Source organism: Dryas octopetala, chromosome 4 (assembly GCF_963921425.1).
Source record: "Dryas octopetala chromosome 4, drDryOcto1.1, whole genome shotgun sequence".
NCBI classification, from domain to species: domain Eukaryota; kingdom Viridiplantae; phylum Streptophyta; class Magnoliopsida; order Rosales; family Rosaceae; genus Dryas; species Dryas octopetala.
In genome coordinates this window covers 25,976,024-25,991,771 of record NC_141369.1, presented here as the reverse complement: position 1 = coordinate 25,991,771, position 15,748 = coordinate 25,976,024, and the positions used below count along the sequence as shown (strand labels likewise).

General features: G+C 36.2%; 4 protein-coding genes and 1 long non-coding RNA gene across 5 annotated transcripts; 1 reads left to right on the top strand and 4 right to left on the bottom strand.

Moving 5' to 3' along the window:
* On the top strand, window positions 1-1,075 carry LOC147288944 (protein transport protein Sec61 subunit gamma-like). The gene is made up of 3 exons (XM_086241512.1): window positions 1-178; window positions 295-410; window positions 789-1,075. The coding sequence occupies exons 1-2, from the start codon at window positions 85-87 to the stop codon at window positions 408-410; spliced, it is 210 nt and encodes a 69-aa protein (XP_086097638.1). The 5' UTR covers window positions 1-84; the 3' UTR covers window positions 789-1,075.
* A 257-nt stretch (window positions 1,076-1,332) lies between these two features.
* On the bottom strand, window positions 1,333-2,869 carry RPL27 (ribosomal protein large subunit 27). Its single transcript, XM_086241998.1, has 3 exons — window positions 2,417-2,869; window positions 1,771-1,875; window positions 1,333-1,673 (listed from the first exon to the last, which is right to left on the bottom strand). The coding sequence occupies exons 1-3, from the start codon at window positions 2,726-2,728 to the stop codon at window positions 1,485-1,487; spliced, it is 606 nt and encodes a 201-aa protein (XP_086098124.1). The 5' UTR covers window positions 2,729-2,869; the 3' UTR covers window positions 1,333-1,484.
* Window positions 2,870-7,658: 4,789 nt separating this feature from the next.
* LOC147288942 (melianol synthase CYP71BQ17-like) lies at window positions 7,659-9,771 on the bottom strand. Its single transcript, XM_086241106.1, has 2 exons — window positions 8,733-9,771; window positions 7,659-8,308 (listed from the first exon to the last, which is right to left on the bottom strand). Exons 1-2 carry the CDS (start codon window positions 9,714-9,716, stop codon window positions 7,694-7,696), a joined length of 1,599 nt encoding a protein of 532 aa, XP_086097232.1. The 5' UTR covers window positions 9,717-9,771; the 3' UTR covers window positions 7,659-7,693.
* A 300-nt stretch (window positions 9,772-10,071) lies between these two features.
* LOC147288941 (uncharacterized) lies at window positions 10,072-10,951 on the bottom strand. The gene is made up of 3 exons (XR_015121810.1): window positions 10,737-10,951; window positions 10,592-10,644; window positions 10,072-10,196 (listed from the first exon to the last, which is right to left on the bottom strand). It is a non-coding gene; the product is annotated as an uncharacterized LOC147288941 (long non-coding RNA).
* Window positions 10,952-11,780: 829 nt separating this feature from the next.
* On the bottom strand, window positions 11,781-14,243 carry LOC147288940 (melianol synthase CYP71BQ17-like). Its single transcript, XM_086241956.1, has 2 exons — window positions 13,228-14,243; window positions 11,781-12,732 (listed from the first exon to the last, which is right to left on the bottom strand). The coding sequence occupies exons 1-2, from the start codon at window positions 14,203-14,205 to the stop codon at window positions 12,121-12,123; spliced, it is 1,590 nt and encodes a 529-aa protein (XP_086098082.1). The 5' UTR covers window positions 14,206-14,243; the 3' UTR covers window positions 11,781-12,120.
* Between the last annotated feature and the right edge of the window lie 1,505 nt (window positions 14,244-15,748).

Sequence of the window (15,748 nt, the reverse complement as noted above, 5' to 3'; positions counted from 1 at the left end):
AGCTCAATCTTCCTGGTGTTGTTCCTCCGACGCTCCTCTGTACAAAAAATAAAAAAAATAAAATCTTGAAATTCCTGCGTAAAAATGGACGCCATAGACTCAGTGTTCGAGCCGCTCAGAGAATTCTCCAAGGACAGCGTTCGCCTCGTCAAGCGCTGCCATAAACCCGACCGCAAAGGTAATCAATCAATCCATTTCGTGGCGACATTAATTCAATTCAATATGCAATCCGGCTTCTTGATTTTGTGTTTGAGATCTATACGAATCGAATCCGGTGCGTTTTTCATGTAACAGAATTCACAAAGGTGGCGTTACGTACGGCCATCGGGTTCGTGGTGATGGGGTTCGTTGGCTTCTTTGTGAAGCTCATCTTCATCCCGATCAACAACATCATCGTCGGATCTGTTTAGGTAAGGACCTCTCTCAAGTCTCAACTTGTATTTGCTCCTGTCGTGCGTACTTTGATCGCTTTGCATGCAATGGCTTCTGCAAATTCTGGCCTTAATCTCTGTTTACGTGATAATTATTTCATATCTGCATTGTGTTTGTATAGGCTTCCGCGTTATAATGTTATATGTTAATGACTGGTATTTGGTAATCTAGAAATTGTTGAGTATTTTTTGTTTCTTTCTGTTTATAAGCCCTCCCTATAGTTTTTCTAGTTCCACTTGGGATTGGAAAAATATTCTAAATTTTGTACTGGAAGTTGCACTGGAGGTCCATGCATTTATGTCTTTAATTGATACCTGAGTATTGATTGTGTTTTTGCTAAAATGTTTGTATTGCAGGTCATTTGGCACTTGAAAGAATATGGAAATTGTCAATCAACACTAAAATGGGATGAGATCTACTACCAAATGGATTTTGATGTTTCTTCGCCAGCTAGACTTTACTCTGTTAGCTTTTTTCTATTGTAATTCAAAGATTGTTTAGTCATTTAGCACCTTCTCTCTTGAGTCTTGGACAAGCCTAGCTCTAGTCCTTGAATTTTTGTCAGTTGTGTGATTTTGGGAGAGGGTTCAGGCATAGTATTTTTGTGCTCAAATTTGAACCAAATTAAACTTTCCCTGTTTCACTCTGCTAATTTTGAAGATTATGACATCCAAAAGATTAAGATAATGTGGGAGGAATGTTAGCCAGACTAATTACATAATCCTTGACAACCAAAAAAAGACTAATTACATCATCTAGCAAAGTAACATTGTGTTCTTTCTCTTCAGGAAAAGGTCTTGAACATGCTAAATCCTTGAAAGATAACAGTGATTCCTTTAATTAGTGAACTTGCAAGAGTGAGCTTGAATTTTCAATGAAAGGAGAGATAAGCACAGTACAGAGAGGAACTAGATTTTGCATACTTGATACATGACTTGAGATTTTCCAGTAAAGTTTACAAAAAATTATACAAAACGAAAAAGGAAAAGCAACTCAAATTTATCTGCAAGGTTGATCACAATAGAGCAGAAAAACTAGCATAAAGGACAACTTCAACAAACTGCATTGCAATCTGCAGCATCAGCAGCAGATGCAAGTATTAGTTCCGGTTGTTTGGCTTGAATGATATAGCCTTCCTTTCTTGCCTTCTTTTTTTCGCGTTGTAGTCTGAAGTTCTCCCTCTTCCTGACCCTGTAGCTGTTGGGGTTCTCGGGCTGCACTTCTCGAGGGTAAACACTCACCTGTCGACCATACAAATCAATGATTCGAGTTAATGTTAGTATAGAATACCCAGCCCTTCAAACCACCAACTGAAAGGTTTAGGAACTTCAAATCAACCTTCTTCTTGTGATCAGGTCCAAACTTCTCAAATTTAACTAACCCATCAATCAAAGAGAATATGGTGTGGTCCTTGCCAAGCCCCACGTTCTTCCCCGCATGGAACTGAAATTGATGCAAGAAATGCACTCTAAAGTCATAATAAGATTCTAGATGTCTACATTAAGGTAACAAAAACACACCGAGAGATCTGCACTCCTCTAGTGGGGTGCAAAAATTCCTTTAAAGGAGTGTAAGAAGCTTTAAGGAGAGTGCTACATCATTAACAAAACTAAAGAATACCATGTAAATTATGTAATTCTGGAAACACAGAAAAGATGCTCATCATGTAACCTTCTTAATCCAACAACACACTCAGAGAAAGGACATTCTTTAGAATCCACCCACCAGTAAAAGCATTGAAACATACATATATTGCAAAACTATAATGCTAGATGCCCTTTAGTGACACTTGTTAATAGTCAAAAGACTCAAAACTAGTTTCCTGGTTAGATAAAAAGGGGGCAGGGGTTTTGCTATCCCACAATCAGCACAAGTTAAACCCCACTATGCCTACCCTGCAGTGGCATATTCAAATTCAACCTCATGGTCTTTGAAATTGTACAAGAAAATCAACATCAAGCACATTATGGTATTCATTTATTACCTTGGTACCACGCTGGCGGATAATGATGGAGCCAGGCTTGGCGACCTGGTCACCATAAATCTTGACGCCAAGCCTTTGGCCTTTGGAATCGCGACCGTTCTTGGTACTCCCAGCTCCTTTCTTGTGCGCGTTTTGAATCGTCAATGGCACTCTCTTCTGTGAGACCCAAAGGGATAGCTTCGGACCCAGTTGTACGGAACCCACATCGCCTCTGAAGAAAGAGGACGATGAGCTTGAGCTTGGGCTTGGGCTTACAGATAGCCCTCTGAATGCCCCGACTAGGTTGAAACTCATGGACGCAGCAACCGCCATTTCTGATTCCTCAAAGATTTAATTTTTCATAACAAAAGAGAATGAATTGAATTTGGGAAATTTGTTATTTTGTGTAATTGTGTTGGGGTTTGGAGGAAGAAGAAGGAGAGTGAAACCTTATCTTGGACAGTTGGACTTGGAGGCTGTTCCATAGGGTACGTGCTGATAACTATCTAAGCCTCAAGATCAATCGGTGCCGTCCACGTCAGCATGATCTTTCTTATGCATGTGGGTCCCTTTTGTCATCTATTCATGCCTTTTTAGCAGCAGGTTTGCTCTCTTCCTCTATTTTTTTCCCACGTCTCAATTTGATCTTGTAAGTCACTTTTTGTGTGTCTGATATTTATGCTTCAATACTTCATTATATAATCATTTATAAATAATTAATAACCTCCAATTAGTAGTAGAGTTATTTCAAAACCTCCAGTGTTTTTAGAATTTATTGAAACCCCCTTAGTTGGGGTGTAATCTTAGTTGCCACCCCCTAAATCTCTGATCAATATGAAAACAATATTATGCTGTTTAATCTTAGTTGCCCATGCGTGCCTTGGTCTACGCGCTGCTCACTAGCTCATGCGTTACTTCTCCATCCTGGCCCACATGCTACATAGCCTATGTTACAGTAAAAATTAATTAAAGAAAATAAAGCAGCTATGGAGAATAGAACACAAGACAAGTGGAATAAACATACAACTCCCAACCAACCCAACTACACAATAAGTTGTAAAAATAAATGGATTAGTTTAATTTATAGAGTTTAACAAATATTAAATAATTACAATAAAAAAAGTCTATATACTATCATATATTTATAATAGAGATTGTACACAATTACTAAACAATAACATGCAATTAAATCCCATAAGCCTAATAAAACCTAAAACTAAAATTCAGAAAAAAAAAAAAAAACGAAAAGGCCGAACATACAATATACAAGCTTGTTACAAAACAATTACGATTTTTAAAATTTCAACATTTTCACTTTCCCAATTTCAATTTCACACATATCATAATCAATAATAATGAAATTAGATTGATCACAATGAAACTGAATCAATCACATTAAAACTGAATCTAACACTGAAACGGAATCGATCACACTGAGATTGAATCAATCACACTGAAACTGAATCGACCACACTGACATTGAATTGATCACATTGAAATGGAATTGATCACATTGAGATTGAATCGATCACACTGAAATTGAATCGATCACACTGAGATTGAATCAATCACACGTACTGAAACTGAATCGATTATACTAAGACTGAATCGATCACACTGAAACTGAATCGGTCGCACTGAGATTGAATTGATGACACTAAAACTGAATCGATCACACTGAAACTGAATCTCACACTGAAACGGAATCGATCACACTGAGATTGATTCGATCACACTAAGATTGATTCAATCACACTGAGATTGATTCAATCACACTGAAACTGAATCGACCACACTGACATTGAATTGATCACAGTGAAACGGAATCGATCACATTGAGATTGAATCGATCACACTGAGATTGAATCAATCACACTGAGATTGAATCAATCACACTGAAACTAAATCGATCATACTGAGACTGAATCGATCACACTGAAACTGAATCTCACACTGAAACTGAATCGCTCACACTGAAAAATGAATCGATCACACTGAAACTGAATCGGTCATATTGAGATTGAATTGATGACACTCAAACTGAATCGATCACACTGAAACTGAATTGGTCACACTGAGATTGAATTGATGACACTGAAACTGAATCGATCACACTGAAACTGAATCGCTCACACTGAAAATGAATCGATCATACTGAAACTAAATCGATCATACTGAGACTGAATCGATCACACTGAAACTGAATCTCACACTGAAACTGAATCGCTCACACTGAAAAATGAATCGATCACACTGAAACTGAATCGGTCATATTGAGATTGAATTGATGACACTCAAACTGAATCGATCACACTGAAACTGAATTGGTCACACTGAGATTGAATTGATGACACTGAAACTGAATCGATCACACTGAAACTGAATCGCTCACACTGAAAATGAATCGATCATACTGAAACTGAATCGGTCATATTGAGATTGAATTGATGACACTAAAACTGAATTGATCACACTGAAACTGAATTGGTCACACTGAGATTGAATTGATGACACTGAAACTGAATCGATCACACTGAAACTGAATCTCACACTGAAACGAAATCGATAATACTGAAACTGAATCTCACACTGAAACTGAATCGATCACACTACTATATAACATGCCTTTATATGTGAAAAAAATTATAATAATTTGCACACAATTAAAGGTGACTCAAACCCAAGTCAAGCACGAGCAAAAAATAGTTACACTAATTTTCAATAAAAAATTAATTACACTAATTTGCAATAAAAAATAGTTACATTAAATTTGCAATAAAAAATTAATTAAACTAAATTTGAAACAAAAAAAATTACACTAAATTAGCAATAAAAAAATAATCACACAATTTTTAAAATTAAAATAGAAATAAGAAAGATTTCTTATCTTTTAAAATGTGTATAAATATCATTAAATACCTATCTTGGCACATCAAAGTCTTCGGTCCAGGTGGTAAGGTGTTTGGGTAATCTCTTGAAACCTTTGTGTCTTGGGTTCGAATCCCCTTTGAAGCCAAATATTTACTTTTTACTGAATTAAAATAGTGGGTGGGTGGGCTGCATCAGTTAGGCTCGCGCGTGTGTCAGATGGGCTGAGTAAGGTGGGTCTTGGTGCGCGTATGTTAAGGTCAATTTGGCATTATGTTGTAGGGGTTAAAAAGGGAATTGTAAATATTAGGGGGTTTTAAAAGAATTTTTAAATGGGTGGGGGTTTAGGCAAATTTTGTATGTAGTTAGGGGGTTTAAAATTAGGCACTAAATAATTTATCTAATTTCAAAACATAATCTATTTTTTAAAGTATTCCAATTCAACAGTATTATAACACTTATGCTTTTATACTTCAACACATAACAATTCATTATATAATAATTTATCTAATTTCAAAACATAATCTATTTTTTAAAGTATTCCAATTCAACAGCATTATAACACTTATGCTTTTATACTTCAACACATAACAATTTATCTAATCTCAAAACATAATCTATTTTTTAAAATGTCAAGTTAGCTCATATCTCATTTATAGGTCAATTTTTCTCATGATTAATAAATTCGTTTTTTAAATTTTATTGTCTTTAAACTTTTTGCAGTATTCCACTTTAGTCCATTAAGTATTCCAATTTAACAGCATTATAACACTTATATTTTTATACTTCAATACATAACAATTTATCTAATCTCAAAACATAATCTATTTTTTAAAATGTCAAGTCAGCTCATGTCTCTTTTATAGGTTAGTTTTTCTCATGATTAATAAAGTCGTTTTTTAAATTTTATTGTCCTTAAACTTTTTGTAGTATTCCACTTTAGTCCATTGCTTCATTCATGTCGGTTTATTATTTTATCAAACTTATCCGTGTGGCGAGCACTTGAAAAATTTATCAAGAACAAAATAGTCAATGAACTTGGGTGCAGGGGACAATAATAACACGGCTGCGTTACCCAACAATTACAATAGTCAATATAGTTAGTAAAACAAATTTAGAAGTATAGGCAACTAATAAAACAGTACCAAAAACCAAAATTTATGGATTGGGATATCACGGATGATGATGATGAATTTAGAGGAATAAGATTCCATACCTCTTATTCACTTATGGATCGAAATGTGCACATGTTTAGCACTTAAGAGCGAAGACAATGCTTGATTGGCCAAAGCACATAACTTCTGCTGCCAAAATCAAATGCTCTAAGCGAAAGATGGATTCACGGATCTTTAACACTTCTTGGGCTGCTTTTTTGGATGAGCGAAAGCAAGCTCCATAGTACTTTCGTCCAACAAGGCAGGCCCAAAAGGTGTTAAAAGACCCATGAGCTTGCTTTGGCTCAGAGGCCTATGGTTCTGGCGTAGAAGTTGTCCTTTGGCCGATCAAAGCATTGTCTTCGCTCCTTTGGAGACATAAGGAGAGTAAGACCAAGGAGCTTAGAACTTGCAAAACAGAGAACAAGTCGGATGCTTCAATGCATTGGTCTGATGCCATTTATTTTTACTGCCTATGCGAAGCTGGCATTATATTGGGAATGTGCTTCTTCTGCTTCTGAGTACGTTCAACTTAAATACTTGTTTTGGAATGATAAATAAAACTACCAAGTACTACTTACAGACTTACAGTATTCATTAGTCGTTGTTTAGTTTAATATATGACTTATGAGCAGCATTTATTCAGCAGCGAGGTTAGCGTGTTCATTTTTATATTTGTCAGCGTATTCATTAGTCATTGACTCATTGTTTAATACATGAGCAGCATTTATTCAACACCAAGGTAGCCTCCTCATTTTTATATTTGTTAGCGTATCAGCGCGCATTAAGAGCAGATTGAATATTTGGAATATATTACCAGAATGCTGACTATTATGTCAAAGAGTTTTTTAATTTTTTTTCTTGGAGTTGGTAAGCACAGTAGACAATGAGTTACGACTTACGAGTAGGCAATATATGGTTTCTTTGAATATTATAGCTTGTATATATATATATATGTTTGCTGCACAAGTTTTCTTCCTTTCTCTCTTTTTTGAATTCTAAAATCTTAGGTCCCTTATTGCATTTGTAGGCACCTGATGATCATTTTTCGTTTACACCAACTAAACGTACTTGTTTGTTTGTAAGAAGTAAGAACTTTGTTCCACACTAAATCAATATATCATATGCTGGCATTGTTCATAAAATGAGGAATGTAGTAATTTTTTCTGTGTGGAGATATTTATTGTTTCACCTACCACTTTATCTGGTAATTTTTGGACATTTATCAAATCTTTCACTTATTTTGTTTTTGTGAGGTAATGATAATTGGTACATCTCAAAGGCCTAAACGAGGGGTGGCAATCACATACAAATCATTCTTCCTCCTACACGTTATTCCAAAAGTCTCTGACTTGATGTCAAGTTCATCTGGTTTGATCCCATTTGGCAGTTCCCAATCAAAATGGTAGAGCAATTGAGAAAGAGCAAGTTCTACAATTGCAATACCGAATGTTATGCCCGGACATATTCTTCTACCAGCCCCAAATGGAAGGAACTCAAAGTTGAACCCTTTGAAGTCAATGGAAGAACCAACGAACCTCTCTGGCTTAAACGACTCTGGATCAACCCAATGCTCTGGATCTCTTCCTATTGCCCAGTCATTGATAATTATCTTTATTTTAGCTGGTAACTCAAATCCACCGATTTTGCATCTTTCCCTTGCTTCTCTTGGAATGAAGGGGGTTGGAGGGTGCAATCTCAGAGTTTCTTTCACAACTGCTTTCAAGAAATCCATTTTTTCCACATCTTTTTCCTCAATTTTTTCCTTTCCTTCAAGGACTTGTCGCACCTCAGCTTGGGCCCTCTTCATTACTCTCGGGTTTCTCATCAGCTCCGACATTGCCCAATCTATGGTAGTAGCTGAAGTCTCACTGCCTGCAGAGAAGATGTCCTGTTGAACCAAAAAAAAAAATGCCAATCACAAATCTCAAGGTATAATAGGTGGTTATTAGAGAAATAACTAAATAAGATAGGCTCTCTAATAATCTATTTAGATTTATTTTAGAAAAATATTAAATGAAAGCCTAAATAACATAGATTTATGTGCACAAAAAAGATTAATAGAATATTCAGACGTACTCGTTGGTAAGACATCATGATATGTTATATTTTTAAACTAAGACTTCAAAACATTGATTAATTAGGTGGAGACTTTTTGTTAAAATGTGTTACCCAAATAATTCAGTCTAGTTAACATTGCTATAGTCTATAGGTTTGATTCATTAATATATATACATGTGAGTCATAATCAAAGTGATGCAGATATATCGATCTATGGATAGCTACAAGTAAAGTCGATCATATGACGTACGTACCATAATGACATCTTTGATCTGATTGGTTTTGAAATTGAATTCCAGCTTATTGGATTCCTGGAATTTTAGAAGTACATCAACAAAATCTTCCTCCTCCTGACCATGATCAGCAGCACCAGGTTTGTCATGACTGCCAGTGGTGAAGTCAAAATTTGATGATGATGATGTTTTCATCTTATGGTCGTTGATGATACTGTCCAGAATGTTTCCGAGCTTGTTTTGTATCTTTTTCATTGCAGGTATGGACCCAGTAACGTAACCAAGAAATCTGAGTGAAGGAAACACATCAGGTATGGCAAAGCCTCCAGCGAGTTTGATTGCTTCCTCAAGCAGTGAAGAGAACTCTTTTTCGTCTTTGCACTTTTTGCCAAATGCTGCTCTTGCTACTATCCCATTTGTCAGGCTGAAAATCTTCTCACTTATATTTATGGATTGGGATAATTGGGTTGATGAGGAATATTTGATGGATTCTACAAGATTCCATATTTCTTCTTCTCTTATGGATCGAAATGACTGCACACGTTTAGCACTCAGGAGTTCGAAAACGCAAATCTTGCGCAGCTCCCTCCAGAAATCTCCGTAAGGAGCGAAGACAATGCTTCCTTCGCCAAAGGACATAACTTCTACTGCCAAAACCATAGGCCTCTGAGCAAAAGCAAGCTCATGAGTCTTTAACACCTCTTGGGCTACTTTGCTGGATGAAATTATAATAGTCTCCATCTCACCCAGTTGCAGATGCATAATGGGTCCATATTTCTTGGCCAAGTCTCTCAATAAATGATGTGGTAGTGCAGCACCAGCTGCAGCCAACTGATGCAAGTTCCCTATGATAGGCAGCTTCCATGGCCCTGGGGGAGACTTGTGGATTGGGCCACTGCCTAAGTTTGATCTGGATCTGGATCTCTTCCAGAAAATAACCAGGACAAGGAGGAGAGAAGTGAACAGAGGAAAGTAGTACTCTGAAATTTGGAGCAATAGAGCCATTAATTTTGGAGAATCTAGCTAGCTGTGATATTGCATGCAACTCAATTCAAAGCCTTTGAATATGGATATGTTGTGAATGTGCTTCTTCTGCTTCTGGGTTCAACTTAAATACTTGTTTTGGAATGATAAAATAAAACCGCGTGGGAATTCATTTATAATATATGTCGATTCATGGGACTGCAGACCACGTTTTATTCATTAGTCATTTGTTGAATATATGAGCAGCTAGCAGCAAGGTCAGCATGTCCATTTTTCTATTTGTTTGCGTATCAGCATTAAGAACGTATTGAATATTTGGAATGCATTACCAGATAGCTGTCTATTTTTACAAGTGGGCAATAAACTACTCAGCCAAGGAAGAATGTTTTTTTGGGTTAAATACAAAAATGATACAAACAACTTTACTGTGATTCTCAATTTGTCAAGATAACTAAAAACCAAACTAAAACGCCCAACAATCGATGCCCATGCTAATGGCCCCTGCAGACGCATTTGAAAGAGTCAACGGAGCAAAAAGGAAAAAGACCAAGGCCACAACACCAGGCCATAAAGAGAAGTTACAGGCAAACGGACCCAAAGCCCAAACACTACAGAGAATACAAATTAAGCAAGGCCAAGGCCTAGACCCCAATCAGAAAATTAACAGCATTAGAAGAGAACAAGGACTAACTCAATAATCAAGTGTGCAAGTTGGCAGATGGATGCCTACGCTTCATTTGACTGGAACATCATAATTATAAGGAAGTATAAGGAAGACCGAAAAGACAGGGATAACTTCCTATACACTAACACAAATTCACCAGTCACCACCAACACAAACCCAAAAACAAAATAAAAAGACAATCCCAGAAAATAAACCAAAAAAAAAAAAGTACCAATTTTCTGTCAGAAGGGCGAGGAGCCAATCAATGCTGTGCCGTAGCCATTTCTGCAATTAGGGTTCCAATATTCAACAATAGAATCGATTGCTAAATAAGGAGCTACAGGGAAATTTTAGTGAGATTGATTCTCAAAACAAACCCTAGATCTTCGTGCGACCCGCGTTTGGCTGAGATCCAAGCTTATGCCTCGAGAGGATGTCGTCCGACCTCCGGGAACAGGCAATCGCCCAGCTCCGACCGACCTCCGAGACAGAGAGACGAGGCTCTTGACCTTGGCTCAACGAAGCCCATTCCGGTGACGATGACGAACGGCGGTGCTGTAGCCCTCGATCTCTTTCTGGATATGAGAAGACCACTCCTACGGTGGTTTTGAAGAAAGAGTGAAGTGGGGTGAGACGTGAGTGTGAGTAAGAAAATGACCCCAAAAAAAAAAAAAAATTAAGTTGAACAGTGACCAGCGTGTTTTGAGTGAGAGGTTATTTTTTCAAAATCAACTTAACAGTTAAGACATAGTTATTACAAGAATAATGCTATACTTACCACATTTCTTATACCACATTCTTATACCATCTCACGTGTCATTACTTTATTGGACAGAGTTTTTCTTTTTTATTTTGGGTTTTTATTTTTATTTTTTAGTATCCAATGTATGAATGCCATGTAAGTTGCCACATAAGGTGGTATAAAATTATGGTATAAAAATGTGGTATATCTAGCACTACTGTTATTACAATTACTATAGATAAGTTGAAATGGGTAAAACTGATATCACAATGGAAAATGTAATAGATATGTAAAATGGTATAGAGATCGGTTTTGAAAAAAAAAAATGGTATAGGCAACATATGTGCAGTCAGAACTCATTGTCCAGATTGCACCTCTTTTTTTTTTTTTGGCCAATTACACCTCTTTTCTTTGAATATTATAGCTTGTGTTTTTATATATGTTTGCTGCACAAGTTTTCTTCCTTTCTTTTTTTTTTTTTTTTTTTTAATTCTAAAATATTAGGTCCCCTATTGCATTTGTAGGCACCTGATGATCATATGTCGTTTAAACCAACTAAATTAACTTGTTTGTTTGTAAGAAGTAAGAACTTTGTTCCTCACTAAATCAATATATCATATGCCGGCATTGTTCATAAAATGAGGAATGTAGTAACTATTTCTGTGTGGAGATATTTATTGTGTCACCTACCACTTTATCTGGTAATTTTTGGACATTTATTGTGCAAAACTTGAGCAGCTCACTGACCTGTTAACTCCTCCATGAATAAGGAGAGGAAAATAAAATGAAGGTGGAGGGGGTGAAAGAAAAACAAAGTTACACCATGACTAAATTCCATGAGTACTTACTACACCAAACAACAGGTACATATAGATCCTAAACAACATATCAATCTCAAAAGCAAACTACGTTGCATCACCGATACATATCCCAATCTACCACTTTATCTGGTAATTTTTGGACATTTATCAAATCTTCACTTATTTTTGTTTTTGTGTGGTAATGATAATTGGTACATCTCAAAGGCCTAAACGAGGGGTGGCAATCACATACAAATCATTCTTCCTCCTAGACGTTAGTCCAAAAGTCTCTGCTGTGTCAAATTCATCTGGTTTGATCCCATTTGGCAGTTCCCAATCAAAATGGTAGAGCAATTGAGAAAGAGCAAGTTCTATCACTGCAGTAGCAAATGTTATGCCCGGACATATTCTTCTACCAGCCCCAAATGGAAGGAACTCAAAGTTGAACCCTTTGAAGTCAATGGAAGAACCAACGAACCTCTCTGGCTTAAACGACTCTGGATCAACCCAATGCTCTGGATCTCTTCCTATTGCCCAGTCATTGATAATTATCTTTATTTTAGCTGGTAACTCATATCCACCGATTTCACATCTTTCCCTTGCTTCTCTTGGAATTAAGGGGCCTGGAGGGTGCAATCGCAGAGTTTCTTTCACAACTGCTTTCAAGTAATCCATTTTTTCCACATCTTTTTCCTCAATTTTTTCCTTTCCTTCAAGGACTTGTCGCACCTCAGCTTGGGCCCTCTTCATTACTCTTGGGTTTCTCATCAGCTCCGACATTGCCCAATCTATGGTAGTAGCTGAAGTCTCACTGCCTGCAGAGAAGATGTCCTGATGAACCAAGAAAAAAAAAATGCCTATCTCAAATCTCAATGTATAATAGGTGGTTGTTACTTGTTAGAGAAATAAACTAGGTTCTCTAATACTATTTAGAGGGGATCTTGTACTTGTTTCCAAAACCAAAAGTTTAACGGTAAAATGTGTGTGTTTTAGAATTTATTTTAGAAAAATATTAAATGCTAAATAACATAAATTTACGTGCACAAAAAAATAAAAAAATATTCAGATTTCTTATTAAAACAGCCTAGCCTAACATGTTATATTGTTAAACTGAGATTTCGAAACATTGAGTAGGTGGTTTAGGTGGAGACTTTTTGTTAAAATGTGTTACCCAAATAATTCATGCAGTCTAGTTAACATTACTATAGTCTATAGGTTTGATTCATTAATATATATATATATATACATGTGAGTCATAATCAAAGTGATGCAGATATATCGATCTATGGCTAGCTGCAAGTAAAGTTGATCATATGACGTACGTACCATAATGACATCTTTGATCTGATTGGTTTTGAAATTGAATTCCAGCTTATTGGATTCCTGGAATTTTAGAAGTACATCAACAAAATCTTCCTCCTCCTGACCATGATCAGCAGCACCAGGTTTGTCATGACTGCCAGTGGAGAAGTCAAAATTTGATGATGATGATGATGTTTTCATCTTATGGTCGTTGATGATACTGTCAAGAATGTTTCCGAGCTTGTTCTGTATCTTTTTCATTGCAGGTATGGACCCAGTAACGTAACCAAGAAATCCGAGTGCAGGAAACATATCAGGTATGGCAAAGCCTGCAGCGTGCTTGAGTGATTCCGTTAGCAGTGAAATGAACTCTTTTTCGTCTTTGCACTTTTTGCCAAATGCTGCTCTTGCTACTATCCCATTTGTCAGGCTGAAAATCTTCTCACTTATATTTATGGGTTGGGATAATTGGGTTGATGAGGAATATTTAATGGATTCTACAAGATTCCATATTTCTTCTTCTCTTATGGATCGAAATGACTGCACACGTTTGTTAGTCAGGAGTTCGAAAACACAAATCTTGCGCAGCTCTCTCCATAAATCTCCATAAGGAGCTAAGACAATGCTTCCTTGGCCAAAGGACATAACTTCTGCTGCCAAAACCATAGGCCTCTGAGCAAAAGCAAGCTCATGAGTCTTTAACACCTCTTGGGCTGCTTTGCTGGATGAAATTATTATAGCCTCCATCTCACCCAGTTGCAGATGCATAATGGGTCCATATTTCTTGGCCCAGTCACTCAATAAATGATGTGGTAGTGCAGCACCAGCTGCAGCCAACTGATGCAAGTTCCCTATGATAGGCAGCTTCCATGGCCCTGGGGGAGACTTGTGGATTGGGCCACTGCCTAATTTTGATCTGGATCTGGATCTCTTCCAGAAAATAATCAGGACAAGGAAGAGAGAAGTGAAAAGAGGGAAGTAGTAATCTAAAATTTGGAGCATTAGAGCACATTAATTTTGGAGAATCTAGCTAGCTGTGATATTGCATGCAACTCAATTCAAAGCATTTGAATGTGGATATGTTGTGAATGTGCTTCTTTTCTGCTTCTGGGTTCAACTTAAATACTTATAATATATGTCTATTGATGGGACTGCAAACCACGTTGTATTCATTAGTCATTTGTTGAATATATGAGTAGCAGCGCGCCGCAAGGGACATGGTCATTATACTACATTTGTGGTACCATATGATGTGGCTTTCTAACCATCCTTGATCTGTTCCTCTCTCTCTCTCTAGCAAGGTCAACATGTCCATTTTGAACGGATTGAATATTTGGAATGCATTACTAGATAGCTAACTATTTTAGGTCCGTTTGGTTTACGGAATCAATTCCTTTGCATTTTTCAAGGGGGAAGAGAATGTGAATTTTTTTTTTGTTTGGTAAGTTTGTGAAAGTAAACTAGAAATTGGAAATAAAAGGTGTCATTTTTTTCAATTATACCCCTCATTTATTATTTATTTTGAAATAATAGCAAGGTTAGTTTTGTCCAAAAAGAAGCAATAAATTATCCCAAGAGGGAGAAAACAAAACTCAAGCTGAAGCAAGGGTTTTATTTTCCATTGGGCTAGAAATTGATTTCTCTTCCATATACTTATCAAACATGGGAATGAAATTGATTTCTCATTCTCAGACCTCCAAAACTTGAACCAAACGGCCCTAACAAGTGGTAAATAAACTACTCAGCAAAAAATGAGTTTTTTGTTTTTTGGGTTAAATAGAAAAATGATACACGAATTTTACTATGATTCTCAATTTGGTTCATTAATAATAAAAAGTGTCAATTTGGTCCACGAATTTCTTAAATTGTATCAAATCAGTACAAACATTAACTTCCATCCATAAAATTAACATAACTAGTCATGTACACAACATGTGAGTGCATTTTCAGGGTTATTTCAATTCATTCATCACATTTTGGCTTAAATTTTTTTTTATAAAAGTTAATGTTTGTACTAATTTGATACAACTTGAAAAATTTGTGGACCAAATTAACACTTTTTATAGTTAATGGACCAAATTGAGAATCACAATAAAATTCGTGAACAATTTTTGTATTTGACCCTTATTTTTTTCTTGATAAGCACAGTAGACAATGAGTTATGATATGCATGAAATATATATAGCTTTTATATGCTAGACGATTTTTCTTCCTTGCTCTATTTGAATTCTAAAATAATAGTATGGTCCCTTTTATTGTAAATATGGATACCTAATTATTTGTCGTTTATTTGTACACCAACCTAACTTTTTTTTTTGTCTAAACAACCTAAATTGTTTGTAAGTACCTTTTTTCTCCATGGATCAGTATGCTATACTTATATGTACACACATACATGACATTCTCCATATACCGGCATTGTTCACCTATAATATATAGCTTTTATATGTAGCACGATTTTTCTTCCTTGCTCCGTTTGAATTCTAAAATAATAGTATGGTCCTTTTTATTGCAAATATAGGTACCTGATTATTTGTCGTTTATT